The 917-nt window shown below is 59.5% G+C and overlaps 1 protein-coding gene across 1 annotated transcript in view; it reads left to right on the forward strand.

The window, feature by feature from the left end:
• The window catches only part of MNX1 (motor neuron and pancreas homeobox 1), a 3,343-nt gene extending 2,940 nt beyond the window's left edge, over positions 1-403 (forward strand). The window contains exon 3 of the mRNA XM_010563038.1: positions 71-403. Coding sequence (XP_010561340.1) covers positions 71-403 — 333 coding nt within the window. The remainder of the gene's footprint in view (positions 1-70) is intronic.
• Positions 404-917: the final 514 nt, after the last annotated feature.

The following is a 917-nucleotide window of genomic DNA, read 5'->3' on the forward strand; positions in this document are numbered from 1 at the left end:
GGGGGGGATGCTGCCGTCGGGGGGGACGGTGGGATGAGGTGGTGTGCGTGTGTGTCCCCGTCTCCCCCAGGTGAAGATTTGGTTCCAGAACCGGCGCATGAAGTGGAAGCGCAGCAAGAAGGCGAAGGAGCAAGCGGCGCAGGAGGCCGAGAAGCAGAAGGGGGGCGGCGGGGAGGACAAGGGGGATGAGGACCTGCTGCTGCCCACCCCGGAGAAGAGCAGCGGGAGGAGGATGCGAGAACTGCCCGACAGCGAGCCCGAGGACGAGGAAGAGGAAGAAGAAGAAGAGGAGGCGGCGGCGGCCGGGCGATGCTGCCCTTACCATTCCTCCGACTGCTCCGAGGCGGACGAGGAGGACACGCAGCCCCGGGGCCGGCACGGAGCCCCGGGGCAGCCCCAGTGAGCCCCCCCCAGCACGTCCCGCTCCCTCCAGCCCCGGGCTCTGCCCATCCTGCCGGTGGCGGGGGGGGGGGCCCCCCGGCTCCTGGTGGGCACTGGCACCGCTCCCCCCCCTCTCCCCGTGTTCTGATTTCTCCCTGCTTGGAGGGGGATGGAGAAGAGGAGCCTCCGCATGCCGGGGAAGAGGATTTACGGTGAATACAGTGTTATTATTGACTGAAAAATCAGACAAAACTTGAGCCCCCTCTCCCCCCCCATCCCTGCCCCCTGGAAGCGCGTTCCTTTCGCTGAATATCGGAAATGTTTTGTTCTTACTATATATCGGGAAAACTGTTTATGTCATGAACGTTAAAACTGCTGGAAATCTCAATACTGTCTTTATTTTTGTATATCGTATTTATAAAAAAAAAAAAATTACCTCTACTTATGCATGCTAAATTATTCCCCAGACCCTCCCACCTGTGCGATGGGGTGGAAAATAAACGGCGTTTTGTACTTGAGATGTGAGCGCTCTGTGC

This window comes from Haliaeetus leucocephalus, unplaced genomic scaffold (genome assembly GCF_000737465.1).
Source record: "Haliaeetus leucocephalus isolate CR32 unplaced genomic scaffold, Haliaeetus_leucocephalus-4.0 Scaffold0, whole genome shotgun sequence".
In the NCBI taxonomy this organism is placed as follows: Eukaryota; Metazoa; Chordata; class Aves; order Accipitriformes; family Accipitridae; genus Haliaeetus; species Haliaeetus leucocephalus.